This window comes from Eschscholzia californica, unplaced genomic scaffold (genome assembly GCF_041429995.1).
Source record: "Eschscholzia californica isolate CP2 unplaced genomic scaffold, dmEscCali1.0.p SCAF_2, whole genome shotgun sequence".
NCBI lineage: Eukaryota > Viridiplantae > Streptophyta > Magnoliopsida > Ranunculales > Papaveraceae > Eschscholzia > Eschscholzia californica.
Genome location: NW_028238309.1, coordinates 60,323,871 through 60,337,701, shown reverse-complemented (window position 1 = coordinate 60,337,701; position 13,831 = coordinate 60,323,871). Strand labels below are relative to the sequence as shown.

Genomic DNA, 13,831 nt, shown 5'->3' with positions numbered 1-13,831 from the left:
ATTTGTAGATAGTCCCGGATCGACTAAGATAAGTCTTATATCGGCTCTTAGAATATGGTCTGGTATGGACCACATGCACAGGTGTAAATAAAGTGTAATAAGAAGTTGAGCACAATGAAGAAAATACACATAAATGACATTCAAAAACTTATTTGCTCTTCAAATGATGAGAAAATTTATTTACATTGCAATAAAGGTCTAAACCAAATCATCTTACCATGAAAAAAGGGAATTTGAATTAACTTATACACCATCATGAAGTAGACTTTCTCTCTCATAGAAACTCCCAAATGCCCTTCCTTTCCATAGCCTCTCCACCTGCTCAAAGCTTAACCCTTTTGTCTCTGGCACAAAACAGAACACAAACAAGAATGCAACAACAGCCACACCTGCAAGAATCAAGAACGTCGAAGCAGCCCCAACAGCTGCAGCTAGAGAGAGAAACGTCTGTGCCACGATAAGGTTCGAGACCCAATTCACTGTTGCCGACATTCCACCACATACTCCACGGTATGCCTCTGGGTATATCTCTGAGTTCACTGCCCAAGGCACAGGTCCCATACCAGGGGAGAAGAAGGCAATATAAAGTACTAAGCCGGCAATTGCAAGCCAACCAGAACTAGTTTGGCAGTTTCCGTGGAAAATGTTCTCGCAGATCTTAGAGAGCGAATTCGATGATTGTAAAAAGAAAGAACCAGAGAGAACTAGAAGGGATATAAACACGCCCGTTAAGCTGCTAAGAGCTAGGCTTCGCCTCCCAAAACGATCGATTAAGTTGATCCCGACTATTGTTCCGATTGCGTTCATACCGGCAATAATCAAGGAGAGAAGCAAAGCTAACTTCTTTGCATGAAATCCAGCCATTTGAACGATTGTTGGACTGTAATACATGACTGTGTTGATTCCAGTGAGCTGCTGAAACGCCTGCAAATATTTGAAAATACCATGAACAGAAAATCAGATAATACCGACTAAACAAGCCTCAGAGTTAACAAACTATGAAACGATATAAGAAATTGGATTATTACAAATGAGATAGTCTTTCAACTTCATACATAATTCCCAAAATAGTTATATAAGCACAAATTGAATTTGATAGAACCATTGGAAAGAAGGTAAAATTAAGTTCCATGCTAATCTGAGCCTGTGTAGGATTATTCTCAAAACCAATTGACGATGAATTGGGCAGTTTTGAGTCTATAGTTGGCCAATATGGGACCATTCTCACCAGCCCACCTCACATGTCGTACATCTTAGGACTCTTACGTGTCTTAGTCACAGTAGCAGCGTAGCTTTATGAAATTATTCTTTGTTCTAAGCCAAAGTAAGATTACTCTCAACAAAAACAACCTCACAAAATTAAGATGCTTGATTATCAAGAAGGGTCAAAAAGAAGCCATTACCTGCAGACCAGCTCCAGCAAGAAAAGCAAGCCTGATTTCCTTGGATTTAAATACATCGAGATAATTGACAGAGCTTTTTGACAGATTCTCTTCCTCTAAAGCAACTGATAGCTGGTCTATCTCCACTTCCAAACGGTCAGGATCGTATATTTTAGAAAGTACAACAATAGCCTCCGCCTTCCTATTCTGCACATTCATAGAGAACCCTTAGATCCAATGAAGAAAGCAAAAAAACAGATTGGAAAATTGAACTCTGTAAATGGTACTAATGTCTCTGCACCTTCATATAAAGCCAGCGAGGGGACTCGGGCAAGAAAATCATAATAAAGAATTGAACAATAGCTGGTACACCGGCAACTCCGAGCATCCAACGCCATGTCCCAGGAACCTGCTCCATCACAGAGCAAATATCAGATAACACGAGAAAACAAAACATCAATATCTTGTACAGGAAATGTTCAATATCAAATATACTAACATCCTCAACTTTCTTAACAAATGAATTTCACCCTCAGTCCCTAGCCATCAACTCTGTTAATAAGTCAAATGATGACATAGTAACATACAAGTGTCTAGAAACCCTCATTCATATAAAAAACGTGAACTTAGCTCAGCAAATGGAAAACGGTGGACATAACAACTAAGAATGTCTTTATGCAAATGTGCAGAGAGATTATCTTTAATATAAACTATTGTGCAGGGTAAATTCATCAGGAAATGTGAGAATATACAAAATGAGAAGAATCGAATAAAAATGAGGAAGTCAAAGATCTATCTCAGAAAAAAACTGTACTCCTATTCTTCTTCTCCAAAAGGCTTTGCAACAAAGTATAAGGTAATTTTAATACATAAAAGTGCACAGACAAGTCTGTTTCTAGCTCCTCAAACATAAACATTGAACGCCTCACGAGGGCCTCATAGACAATCAATTTGTCAGCGAATACAAGTGCTGCAGACAAACATTGAGTGTATAAGAACTCCAGCAAAGTTTTCCGTACTAAATGGGTAGGAGGGGATCAACCGGAGCACTGGGATAGGCCTGACTCTGGAGTAACTCAGTGTAGAATGTAGCCCAAGCCGGTTCCCCTCCCTCTCCAGCCGCGAACCCATGAGTCAGTTGTCGGCCGAGTAATCCAACTACTTCGGGGTCAACTCTTATATAACCCTTTCAACTTGCCTAAAATGATAGTCACATTACTAACTATGAATAACATATTCAACAAGATGGTTGAGAAGAGAAGGAAACAAAAGGAAAAGAGAAGGAATAGGAGAGGTCCCCCATTTACTTGTGTTGCTCATGCGCCAATATTTAAAAGTCCCCAAAATTCTATCCTGAATGCTGCCTCTTACAACTGCAAAGCAGACATACTTATGCTCTAGTGTATACATATGAGCATGAAATACAAAAAAAAAAAGAAAATCCTATTACCAATTGTTATAACTGCATATCAAATAAGACGTTGTTATTTACCGCATTGACACATTCAATCAATTTTGTGAGCATGAAGCTACAGTTGTCATTTTTCTCAAAGTGGAACACTAGCACTAATTAGTTGTCACTTGACTATTTATTGATCCTAACAGTTTGATAGTTATGAAAGGGTTGAATCCATGATTGTGTACCCATTAGTTATTTGTGCACAATAAAAGTAAGACTAAAAGCTCTGAAATGCATATTCATTTTCCATTGGTACTTGCCGATGATTCCTTAACATGAGAAAATATTATACTACCATAATTTTTCTCCAAGGAAGTGTCCGAGAAAAAGAAATTCCATATTTCTATCCAGATTACTGAAGTTCCAAAAACATTCATTCAATGGAAAACTCAGGTAGGTTTCCTATAAACTAATTGCAAGAATCATCTACTTCAATATCTCACAAGCTTGTGATATTCAAGGCTTCGGTAATTGAGTTGAAAGAGTATAACATATTAATATCTTTCAAGGTGAGGATGTATTCTGCGTTTAAAATTAAGAAGCTGATGGACATGGTTACCCTCATCTTTCTGCAGTACAATCTGCCCCACAGAGTTTAGACACCTCTACCCTCACCCACTTTCGCTCATGACAACCTCGCATATAGCATGTTAACAAAGATGACTATTACAACAATGATACATCACAAAAAAAAAGGGAGAAAGTCTAACCTCGGTAAAAGCAAGATTTACAAGATACGAAAGAAACTGCCCCGTGGTAATCATAAGCACATTAGTGCCCACTAGCCCTCCCCTAATTTCAGATGGGGATGCTTCTGCAATGTATACAGGGGCTGTAACAGATGCAGCGCCAATGCCCAAACCAACAAAGAGTCTCCCAAGTATAAGAACGTAAGCATCTGGTGCAGCAGCCATAATCATCGATCCAATTGCAAAGATTACATCGGCGATAAGAGTAGATTTCTTACGCCCATAAGCATCATTCATCCAACCCCCTACTGCAGCACCAATAATAGCTCCTACAATTGCCATACTAACAATTGTTTCCTGCCAATTTGAAAACTCAATAACTTTAAAGAGTATTCTAAGGAAAACGATATAAGATGACAGTATTTGTAACTCGAACCTGTAAGAAGTTACTATCGTTAACCATCTGAAAATCATCTTTAATGTACAGAAGAGCCCCTGATATAACACCTGAAACCAAAGATTGAGTGAGACGAAAGACAAAAGTAAAGGATGCTTCAGAGAGATAACCCAAAATCTTTACCTCAAGACTTCTCATATAAGAATATCATGTGTCCCAATAAATGTAGTATGCAAAGGGTGCGTTAGGCATTTCAAAAATTCCATTTAGACTTATTTCTTGGCTATATCAATGTCTTAACTTTTCATTAAGTTCCATTACTCCATTACAGTTATGCATGGACGAAGGTAGGAGCTTTGACATGTGGGTTGCTAAGACTTCCTAAGTTACAAATCCTGTGGTGATGCGTCATTGAAAAGTAAAGGAAAAATTAACAGTAAGAAACAAAGAACAACTGTGGAACACCAAATGAAATTTGGAAAACCCACTAGACCCCACCAAAGTCGCAATATCAAATCAAACCCAAAATCTCTACACATGAAACTATAGAGTTGTACCTTCTAAATAAACACTCAATCAAGATCCACACTTTTGGACAAATGAGTGATAGACATGATATACTATTCGAGAGACTGAAACTATTAAATTTGTGGTCATCCAATTCAAAACCAGTTGGTAATGAGCAGAGAGGACTTAGACATTATATTCTTAGTTAAAAATATCACCATTTTCCAATGTGGGACTATTCTCGCATAAACATATAAAAGAGTTGCATCAGCTTCTATACATGTACAAGAAAAACAGCTTTTTCATGAGCTTTCATATGAGAAAACATCTAAAAGATGAGTTTTCAAAATTTCAGTATCATACAAGTGATTTGACCACAAAGATACACAAAACTTCATCAATTCAAGTAAACAAAGATGGGATATTTGGTATACCTGTATCATAGCCGAACAATAATCCACCAATACCAGCAGTCACAGTCAAACCCAGTACATAACCATTACTAAAATATGAAATCTTCTTCCCTGGTGGATTTGGATTCAAATACCCAGAACTACCAGGTAAGGACACGATCGTCATTTTATTTTTCAACCCACCCAAATTCTTAAAACCCAGAAAAGGAATTACTATTCAAGCTATCCAAAATTAACAAAAACCAAAATCAATTTCCAACTCAAAATCCACAGGTAGACATCCTAATAACCCTAAATATATACAGAATGAGGAATAATCTCTGAATGAAGGTGTACTAACAAATTTGGGCAAACAAGAACAGAATTTGGGTTGAAATGATAAACCACCAAAACCCAAAAATCTGAAGAAAAAGTTACTAAAAATGCTTTAAAGTTGATAAAACCTTGCAGAATTCAATATGTTTGTAAGTGAACTTTTGTAAGGAACTGAGAGATGATTAAGAAGAAGAAGAAGAAGAAGAAGAAGAAGAAGGAGAAGAGAGGGAAAATGAAATTAGGGTTTTCTTGTTCTGATGTGGGAATTGAATATAACCAGAAAATTTGTTTGAGGGTTTGAGGTGGGTGGGGGAGAGTCTGGGAGAGTTTGTAAGGAAAAAATAAAGAACAAAAAACAGAGAAAAGACAGAGAAAATGAGTTTTCTTTCCAAAATGAACGTTTTCATTAGTCTAACGTGTCTGATTTGATTTTGATTTTGTACTCACGGGTTTAATTAGTTATCTCACTGCATTTGTTTTGAGCCTTCTGTCCGGGGTTCCTTTAGAACATCTCTATTAACGTCTCAAATGTAACATTCAATCTTACAAACTTCGACTGCCAAATAAAAATTTTAGAATTTTTTCTTAATATTTTCCAATGCAAAACTCCATTTGAATTTATGAAATGATGTAATGGTAGTTAAATAGATATACATTAAAAGGATACTATATTTCTAGAGTGTTCTTTTGGGATATCTTTAGTTGTCCTGGTAAAATATAAATCAAGTTCAGATTTACATCAGATACACAACAATTGGTCTATGTTTTGTTACATATGACTAAGAATCGTAATCTAGACTTGATATATGAGAGTAACAGTGTTTTTTCTTAGTTTGCATTAGAGATGCTCTCATACTCAAGGTAAGATTCTTGGCAGCTAAATTGTTATTTCGCTTTCATTAGAAAAAGATTGTTGTTTCCTTGAAGGATGATATTGATAGAGAAGTACAAATAGTGCTCGAATAAAAGGAAACCTATGTTGTCGCACTATAGCATTTCCTCCCACTTGTGGTCAAACCAAATATTTATATTATGAGAAGTTTTATCGACAATGTCTAAAGTTGTGTAAAGGTAGTGTGTGTTTCACCTAAGACTTAGTCAAACCATATTAGCTACGTAAGGTTAGAGACAATGCTCATGTTCCTTCTTCTCCGGTAAAAAGTCGTTGCCCCGACAATTTCTAGTCGACGACCTTAACTCAAAAGAAAGAAGTTTCTCTCCGAAAAAAGGAGGACCCCCTTCGCCGGAGAGAGACGAGAGAGAGAAGAAGAAGAGAAGGTGAGAGAAGAAGTAAAAGATAAAGGAGGGAAAAAAACATTCTTCTTTCAACTAACTAAGATTGCCCCTTGGACATTGCCTCCAACTATTTGTGAGATTGCCTTTAGAGACTACCCTTTTTAACAACTCTAGAGATTTCCTACAAACTGTCCCCTATATAATTAGCTACTGTTTTGAAGAACAAAAACTTTGTGTGAGGTATGGTGGGTGATGAAGTATAGGATAATACCTAGTATTTCCCAACATTTAGAGACCACCATGTCGATACGGATAAGGAGTACACATGTAACTAATGCAGATACGGATAAGGAGTAACAAACTTTTTTCTTTTTTGATTTTTTTTGGGAAAGAATTTCCATTAATGACCTTAACCCTAGTAAACGGAAAGGACTAAATGTTCAAAAGTAACATCAAAATTACATTGATCTCGCACCACCAAGGTGCAAAACTAAAGCAGCTAAATCACGAGGGACTGACTCTGGAATTAGAGAACAGTGGGAGATGATGATATTGCCGGCGGCTTATAATCTTATCTTTCTACGTAGTGCTTCTACATCTTGTCTGTGTCTCCACCAGCCTCACCATCCGATAGTAGGTCAATGAGAGGTCTCGAATATCCTTCCAAGTGATATGAGTATAAATAAGAGTAAACAATTTTAATTTTTTGTTGAAAGGGAGTACACAATACTTGCCTTCTACTTTTTAATAAGGACACACATTAGATTAACAAGAAGGAATGATTACAATAGTACAATTTGTAATCAAGCATGAACTTTCTGAGTACCATAATTGTCTTCCGAACATAAAACCCCATCTTCTAAAAGAGCTTTCCGTAAGTGTTGTAAGCACTCATTTTCTTCACACAATCCCTCTAAAATTTGTTTTGAGGGAGATGCCGGTAAAACTGTAGTGAAGTGCCCTTAAGTCATCCTGAAACAAATGCAATTATGAAACTTTGGTTTTATGATTTGTGATTGTTTATTGCTAAGGTCTAACGGAAACAAGTGATAAGGTCTATAAGATTAATTGAAGGTTGTTAGACTAGTGGACAAAGTATATATATATATTTTTTAATGAGAGTGTTACTTAATACTTACATATATGGTCCCAAAATTATCAAAATAATAAAGTAGGAGCACTCTTTGGAGCTACATGGGAAATGAAGGCCATAAATGCAGCAACTTCTACAAGTAGCTATACAAGATAGAGATAAATCATAACCACCATAGTTGAGTTGTTATCTAGTTAATTAGGATGTTCTAATAGGAAATTCTAACAACCCAACTAGGGTTAATCATAAAGACCTACAAATATGTGTCTTTTCATGCATTTCGATCATTTTCTAATCATTTAATTATTTTTAACCATCTCTTAATCATTGAAAAGCTAACTTCGCGTTAAATATTGATCCATCTTTTTTTTTTTGTCTTTTAATGAGCAGACCTTCCAGATCTGCTCGGGCAGACCTTAAAGGTCTGCCGGAACAGACCTTCATCTGTTCCGGCACACTTTTAAGGTCTCCCGAACTCCGGCGAAGGGTAACCCCCTTCGCCGGAGTTTAGAGAGAGAGAGAGAGAGGAGGTAAAAAAAATGTTTTTTTTTTAGAGAGAGAGAGGAGAGATGAAATAATATTTTTTTTTTTTTTTAGGTTTAAAGGTCGCCGGCCGGAAAATTGGTCGGCCGGCGACCTTCCCGGAGAAGATGATGAGTTGGCTGGTTTTAACGAGGTGGCAGAGAGAGAAAACATGTTGGAGGAGAGAGAAAAGAAATGGAAGGAGAGAGAATAACGGTGTTATAACGGAAGGGGGCCATATGGGTATTTCTCGTAAAGTAGGGGGCCAGGCGGGAAGCTGGTCACAAAGTTGGAGGCCATTAGGGAAATAACCCATAATAGAAAAACACTATTAACAACTCGACATGACCCATGCGAAGGACAAAAAATGGGACGGCTTTAGATTCAAAGTTTCAAACCAAATAAACAACTCTACGCAAAATTTTGCCATAAATTGTAAGAACAGTGCATTGGAAGTGAGGTGTCTACAAGAATTCTAATGAAAGTTGTAGGCAACCGTAATTACACAAACAAACCCTACGCATCAATCTTCTTGACTTGACAAGTCAATTGTCAACCCACCCCCCAGGAACGTACAAAAGAAGAGAGAAAATTTGAAGAAAATGAAGAAGAAAAAGAAAAGGAGAAAGAAGAAGCTAAAAAAAGAAAGAAAAGATATATAAGAGAAAGAAGAAGAGGAAATCGAAGAAAACAATCACAGGCGAACTCTCTATTGACGATGGAAGACCCACACGTGATAGGCTTAAAAGTCACACGTGTTTCGTGTCACTAAAAAAAAGAAAACAGCGTAGATCAATCACGCCACGCGTGAGCGGTCGGTCGTGTGAGAATAGTCTCACATGGGACAAGATGAGCATATGCTATGTCAGCTGTGACAGTACGGCCGGACAGAAAAAAAACGGGGCCACTAAATCGAGAAGTGATCCGTTGATATACCGCTAAAGTTTATTTTCCCGCCAAAACAGTTGAAGGATCGTACTACTACTTGTTCAGACCACCTCCATAAAGATGACACCACCTTTCATCTGCCATTCACTCCGCACCTCTTTATTCTTCTCTCCAACTTTATTATTAATGGCTTCTTCCAAAACCCTAACTGATTTCTTCACCCCTTCTAAGCGTTTGAAAGTTTCTGAAACCCTAGTTCCCAATACCACCACCATTTCTTCTCTCTCTAAATCAGAGAACAACAACAACACATTCGACGATGACAAAATCACTGATGATGCTTCTAGTCTCACTCTCGAGCAGAAAACCAGGATCGAATATAACAAATCTTCTGCAATAGCGAAACAAAATCGTAAAATCTGTACTGAGAGAGTCTCTAAGTCGAAAGGTACTTTCAATAATATCTTGGGGTTTTCTCTAGGGTTTTTAATAGGGGTTTACTCTTTTACCTTGTACAATACTTTTTCATTTGGATAGTTTCTAGGGTTTTAACTTCAAAAAAAGAAAAGTTATATCTTGGGACTTTTTTTCTTGTTCTGTTCTTTATATTTTGATCTTTTATTTTACCTAGATAGTGATTTAGTTGTTTTGGTTTTTCTTCTCAGATGAAGGACTAGGGTTTGTGAAACTGGAAGAGCTTTTGGTTGAGGAGACATGGTTAGAAGCTCTTTCTGGAGAGCTTCAAAAACCTTATGCAAAGAATTTATGTATGTTTGTAGAGAGAGAAATGTCTGGAAGTGTCCCCATTTACCCACCTCCACATTTGATCTTCAATGCTCTTAACTCCACCTCATTTGATAGAGTGAAGGCAGTGATCATTGGTCAGGTATCAATTTTTTTGTTAATAGTCTTTTAAATTCTTCTATCCTGGTAATTTCTTCTCATTTGATGGCACTACAAACCTGGGTATTCTGAATATCTATGTCCATCCATTGGTAATTATTTATGTACTGAAAATGATATATGACTGCAAGAAATCACGTTCTTTCGGACCCATAGTAGGCATTACACACACAAGTCAATATCTGTTGGTTTAGAGGAGAACTAGCTTATTGGACACACGTCCTTCTCACATGGATTCGACTTGGCAAAAATCAAGCCATCTGCAGCTCATTTTCGGTTACCCTATCTTTTCTTTGGTTAAAACAGATAGAGGTTGGGTTCAGCATTGTTAATTTACCATGTAAGGATCAATCTGTCACGTTTCCTTGTGTATATGTAGACAAAAATCAAACTTGTTAGGGCTTTTTAGCCTACCAGGTTTGTGGAAACTAATCCTAAGAGTACCACGTAGTATTTAGTATGTGACATTAGAGTTGGGTATTGTTTAATCTCTAACCACGAGAGACCCTTATCTGGCCCGCTGCAAGGACTTTCTCTGCCTTTTATGTTTTAATGTTTATCGTCTGTTCTACTATGGATCCGAGAAGCTCTCTATCTGTGATTCTGTATCAACAATGTTCAGTACCAAGGAACTTGTGCTTGATGTTTTTTATTTTATAACAAAAGAAATAGTTGAAATTATAATTTGTTCATTCCCTTTTTAGGATCCTTATCATGGACCTGGTCAAGCAATGGGCCTCTCGTTTTCAGTACCAGAGGGGATTAAGGTTCCTTCTAGTCTGGTAAATATATTTAAGGAACTTAAACAAGACTTGGGCTGTTCCATTCCTCCCCATGGGAATTTGGAACGTTGGGCTTTGCAGGTAAAGTATATTACACATATATTGATGATGTTCATTGTAGAGAAAGGTTTTTATCTGAAATATTTTGCTATTGTAGGGTGTTCTATTGCTCAACGCTGTACTTACTGGTAAGTGTCAACTGTGTCATGCTTTCACTACAAATTAATTCTATTTGCTTCCCAAAGTCATAATTCGATGATTCATGATATTTAGTTTTCTAAGGTGATTCTCTTGAAATTATTACTTTCATTCTTTTTCCTGGGAATCTTTTAATTGATGAGCTTATATGGTTTAAACTCGTTTAGGATAGTTTGTTTGCTATTTACTTTTGTTTATTTTTTAATTTTATGAGGGAAAACATCGGTAGGTTTTGTAGTTCGTCATAATAAACTGGAGGGCCTTTTTCATGATTCTTCGTACAAGTTCCCCTTGATTTCCAAATTCAGTGTTCTTTACTAAGTCCCATTTGTTTCCAATTTTATTGTAGTTTGTTCTAGTAATTCTGCATTTTATCTATCTCCAAACAATTTGAGTTGGCTACTTGGCTGTTGTTTTCTATTTACTTGAGTTAAAACTTGGCTCGAGTTCGGTTTAATTCATTCATTAATCTATGACTGTCATAGTTGTACTCATTATGCTTCACTCTTTTACTACGCCTTTGAAGTTCTTTCCCACCTACAGCCAGTTCAGCTTTGAATACAACCAGCATTGAGTTTTCTAAAAATTGCATGTACAAGCCTACCAGGAAATGGCCTCTCCAATCTTAGCTCATTTTTTATTGTTATAGTGATAACTTATGAAAGTCAGTTATGATAGTGGATGTCTTTGAGTTCTGATACCATAGAGCTAACTGCATTACCCACTTCTTTTTATTAATGTCAAATATTGTGTTCCTACAATGTGAGAAAACAAAAACCTTCTGCTGGAAAGCTTCAAAGCACCAGCATATTTGAGCTTAGTAAATAGGAAGGGGTTATAGAAGTGGGAGCAATTTGACACTTGACCTCTATTTGCTGACTGAACCGGAAATTTCTTTTCCATAACTTCTTCATCCAAAAACCATGCTAGTTGAGCTACCAAGTAGACCATCCTAGTTTAGTAGAAGGCCTAACATGTCAAAATCACGGGGCTTGGTAACCATTAAGACCAACGATTGGTGCTTGTAAGATTTCAAATTTGGGTATGATTTCTTATTGTATAATCAAGCGTTTATCCAGATCTGGTTTATTATTTTATTTTTGTTATTCATTCTTGTCGTTATTTTCCTTTTCAGTTAGAAACCACCAGGCTAACTCCCATGCCAAAAAAGGTTGGGAACCATTTACTGATGCAGTAATTCGAACTATTTCACAAAGAAAAAGTGGAGTTGTTTTCCTTCTCTGGGGGAATTATGCTCAAGAAAAGTCAAAGTAAGCTTCAAATTAGTTTGATGAATTTCCAGGAAAATAAAGCTGTTAAAATTTGAAAAAGAACAACAAAGACAGGATACAACTAATATATAGAGTCGTATCCTTCTCTGTGGACCCTTTGCTTGTTTTTGCACAGACAAGCATCACCAATACAGCATCATAACCAGACCAGCCAATTGAGTTTTCACTCATAAAACTCCTTCCCAAAACATTTATTGAAGGATTTATTCATAAAATCAATATCATGATTCATTTAATTACGCGTCAATGAGACTTTCACTACAATGCCGGCGCTTGGAAAATCATACCATACCTTTTAATTACAATTTTCATTTTAGTTGACCTACATGAGTGTAGAATGAGTTCACCACCCACTAGTGAGGTACAGGTTGAATCTTGGGAGGACAGTTTGTTTTGGTTTTTCCAATTATATGACGACTTTACATTCTATTTAAGGAAAAAATTTCTCGTTTCTTAATTTGTGTGTTACATTTGTGCACCAACTTTGGTAATTTTTGTTTGTTATTTTATTCTACTTACTGATTCTAATATTATGCAGATTAATTGACGAGTCAAAGCACCATATTCTGAAAGCTGCTCATCCCTCTGGTTTATCAGCACACAGGGGTTTCTTCGGATGCAGGTTGGCATTTTTAAATTATCGGAAGCACTTAACTCCTTAGAATTAGAAAACTATATATTAAGACTCCATGAAAGAGATTTAAGGACTTTTAAGCTGTTCAAGTTTGGTGAAGCCATCCCGACGTACGTATGCTTGTAGCAAGAGACCTATTAGGATATCACTACCCAAGTCTGGTTGCTGCCTCCTAATTATCATTTTTCTACTTATCATTCTTAGGATCATAAAACTTTAGGTAACATTGACACGACTATCCCTGTCTCGTACTGCTACAATGTTTCTGATATAGTGACTAGTGAGTGGAAAAGACGAAAGAAGGAATACTGATATACAAAATTACAAATTTGTTTGTTATGTTTGCTTATTAGGTTAGTTTTTTCTTACTAACAACATCTACTTCTGGTTTAAACTTTGTTGTATTACAACCGAAAAAACATTTACCTAGTGTTACTTTATGGTTGTAACACGACTATGTGCACATAAATGCCACATAAAAGTTTCATATTATACCCAGGCGAAGTGACTTTCCGAAACATAGAAGACCTGCACGTATGCTCCTCAAAAACTAGAATCTTCTAACGTTTTTCAGTTTGATCTTACGGAACATTTAATTTTCTCTTATTTAATACATTTTTGGGGCATTTTGACTCAGGCACTTCTCAAAAACAAATGAGATCCTCGAACGATTAGGGATCACTCCCATCAATTGGCAGCTCTAACTTCTACCTCCGATTCACATTCCAAACCAGTTTTTCTGTGTGAAGAACTTTCTGCTTGCTATCAACTTAAGAAAGCATGAAGTGGCCTTTGAATTTACTTCGATCAGTAAGTATATGCTACTTATTTATAGATGGGTTATCCACTTTTAGTTATGGATGTTGCTCGAAACTTCTTGTAAATAACAAGGTTACTGTTGGGTTATCTCCCGAAACTAGGTTACTGTCTTTTGGTGCAGGTGGTATGTGAATATTGCCTTCACAGCGTACCGCCATTTTGTAAACACGCCATATATTTTAGTTTACATATATGCTCAAGTCATTATGAGATTGAACACCCAATTTAATTTGGAATCTAGTAGTGAAGTGTTTATGGTTCTTGTTCCATTTTAACAATTCAGGCAATATTACTCCGGGACA

The 13,831-nt window shown here is 36.6% G+C and overlaps 2 protein-coding genes across 2 annotated transcripts; one reads left to right on the top strand and one right to left on the bottom strand.

Annotated features, from left to right (window-relative positions):
* Positions 1-115: 115 nt before the first annotated feature.
* On the bottom strand, positions 116-5,819 carry INT1 (inositol transporter 1). Its single transcript, XM_086661751.1, has 7 exons — positions 5,770-5,819; positions 4,869-5,675; positions 3,967-4,037; positions 3,552-3,887; positions 1,684-1,791; positions 1,404-1,589; positions 116-924 (listed from the first exon to the last, which is right to left on the bottom strand). The coding sequence occupies exons 2-7, from the start codon at positions 5,011-5,013 to the stop codon at positions 244-246; spliced, it is 1,527 nt and encodes a 508-aa protein (XP_086517877.1). The 5' UTR covers positions 5,014-5,675; positions 5,770-5,819; the 3' UTR covers positions 116-243.
* Positions 5,820-8,617: 2,798 nt separating this feature from the next.
* UNG (uracil dna glycosylase) lies at positions 8,618-13,784 on the top strand. Its single transcript, XM_086661750.1, has 7 exons — positions 8,618-9,349; positions 9,567-9,787; positions 10,509-10,667; positions 10,744-10,774; positions 11,920-12,055; positions 12,615-12,698; positions 13,348-13,784. The coding sequence occupies exons 1-7, from the start codon at positions 9,022-9,024 to the stop codon at positions 13,412-13,414; spliced, it is 1,026 nt and encodes a 341-aa protein (XP_086517876.1). The 5' UTR covers positions 8,618-9,021; the 3' UTR covers positions 13,415-13,784.
* The last annotated feature ends 47 nt before the right edge of the window (positions 13,785-13,831 follow it).